Raw genomic sequence first — 1,980 nt, 5'->3', positions numbered from 1 at the left:
AATATGTCTGTTGAGTATTACTTTTTGTATCATTTGCATAGTATTCGTTTGGGATTATAAAAGCCATCTGCTCTTTTAAGGGAGTTGTAATTATCAAGTGAATCCAGTGTGAAGTTTCAATGCAGAATAAAATCTGCAGAGATGAATAGAGAGTAAAAGAAGTTCTGCGCTGTCATTACTGTATTATTGAGAACAAACGTTTCTTAGTAAGATAATATATGCAAGCATACTTTGCATAATTAGTATTAATGAAATGCCTTGAGGAACAGAAAAACCCCATGTGAAAAAAAATGTCACATGTCTGTCTGGAATAGTCTGGTAGCTTCTTCATATCATGAATGTAAGAGATAGTCTACTTCGATCTCTGTAAGTTTTTTTCTTTTGTTGTTTTTTTCTCCCTGCTTTATTGAAGCACTGCTGCGCATTATAGGACAAAATTATCCTCAGCAGTGTTTTGAGGTTAACATGAATAGTTCAGATTTTCTCACTTCATGGTGTAAAATTGTGTTCTGGAGAATGCTTAATCACAGCTGGGTTCAAAGAGTTCTAACAGGTTTAAATGTTTTCCCAGCTTTTTATAGCCATTATCACGTTCCCTTGTGTCTTAGTGGTATTGTTTGGGTTTCTTGTTTAAAGGTTTTACTGGTGTTATTTTTCATGTGCTCTATTTTTAAAAAAAGTTTTTTTATGTGTACTCTACTTAAAATTGAAGTTGACTATGTCAACATTGAGGTGATTGCCATATTATTTCTTTAAGTATTAACCTAATGTTTTTAGATCCTTTTTCTTTGGCCAGGATTTCTTGTACGGTTTCTTAATTTATAAGGAAAGTTATATATGTTTGATTATGATGACTTTGTTTTCATAGCTGGAATGAATGGCTAAAATTACCTGTAAAGTACCCTGACCTTCCCAGGAATGCCCAAGTGGCTCTGACTATATGGGATGTGTATGGACCAGGAAAAGCAGTACCTGTGGGAGGAACCACAGTTTCACTCTTTGGAAAATACGGGTAAGTATTTTACTCTTCTAATTTAGATGAATGTTTTAGGTTTCTGACTGTTTACTTTTTAGGAATGCTTTCATAGTTTATGCTTAATCTAGGTGCTAGGAAGTGAAATCCTGTTTGGTATGTATGATGGGCTTATTCCTGGGACTGAATTTGATACTGCTGGAAAATCAGTTTCTATTTCTCTGGCACCAGATGTGTCGATATATCCAAATTTTATTATCGCTTCTGTTCCACTTCTGTTCTGACATCAACAACACGTGGAGCACTTCTTCCTTTGGCCCTAACCACTGGAAGCTAGGCCAGACCCCATAGTCTTCCAGACTGCCAAGTCTGCCCAAGACCTCAGATGCCAGCCACAAACTTGGAGTTTCCAGGACATCATCACTTTTGACGTGCTAACTACAAATTGAGGGTTTTTCCACTACCCCCTCAGGATACTAGCTGTAAGCTTTGGAATCCCAAGGGAACCCTCACTTCTGACCTGCTGGCTCTTGCTTCTCCCTTGTCTTAAATAATTCACTTGGATAATTATAGGAAAGCATTGTATTTACCATTACAGTTTTATTACAGCAAAAGAGATACTAATGAAGAGACACATTTGATGAGGTTCAGGAGGATTCCTAGTGCAGAGCATCCAGGTCTCAAAAAGGAATGTGCTACCCTCCCACGTGCATCGATGTCTTTCACCAACCAGGAGGTCTGTGGTGCTGCTTTGTCCAGAGTCTTTATTGGAACATAGGCACAATTAATTGAATCATCTACCTTCTCCTGAGGTTGGCCTGATATTACATGATGGTCTTTCTGGCCTGGTTAGCCCTCACGTCTGTCACCTCATTAGCATAAGCCCTTAGGTGTGATCTGGAGCCCTTCTAGGTAAAAGACACTTAAATCACTGGAGAAATTTTCAAAGTTTTAGAGGTTATCTCTCAGGAACCATGAACAAATACCAAATTTCCACAGTATATGCA

General features: G+C 37.9%; 1 protein-coding gene across 1 annotated transcript in view; it reads left to right on the top strand.

The window, feature by feature from the left end:
* The window catches only part of PIK3C3 (phosphatidylinositol 3-kinase catalytic subunit type 3), a 147,403-nt gene that overhangs the window by 5,450 nt on the left and 139,973 nt on the right, over positions 1-1,980 (top strand). The window contains exon 3 of the mRNA XM_023735372.1: positions 869-1,013. Coding sequence (XP_023591140.1) covers positions 869-1,013 — 145 coding nt within the window. The remainder of the gene's footprint in view (positions 1-868; positions 1,014-1,980) is intronic.

Source organism: Trichechus manatus, unplaced genomic scaffold (genome assembly GCF_000243295.1).
Source record: "Trichechus manatus latirostris isolate Lorelei unplaced genomic scaffold, TriManLat1.0 scaffold00078, whole genome shotgun sequence".
NCBI classification, from domain to species: Eukaryota; Metazoa; Chordata; class Mammalia; order Sirenia; family Trichechidae; genus Trichechus; species Trichechus manatus.
The sequence above is the reverse complement of the archived record's forward strand: the minus strand, read 5'-3'. Positions and strand labels throughout refer to the sequence as shown.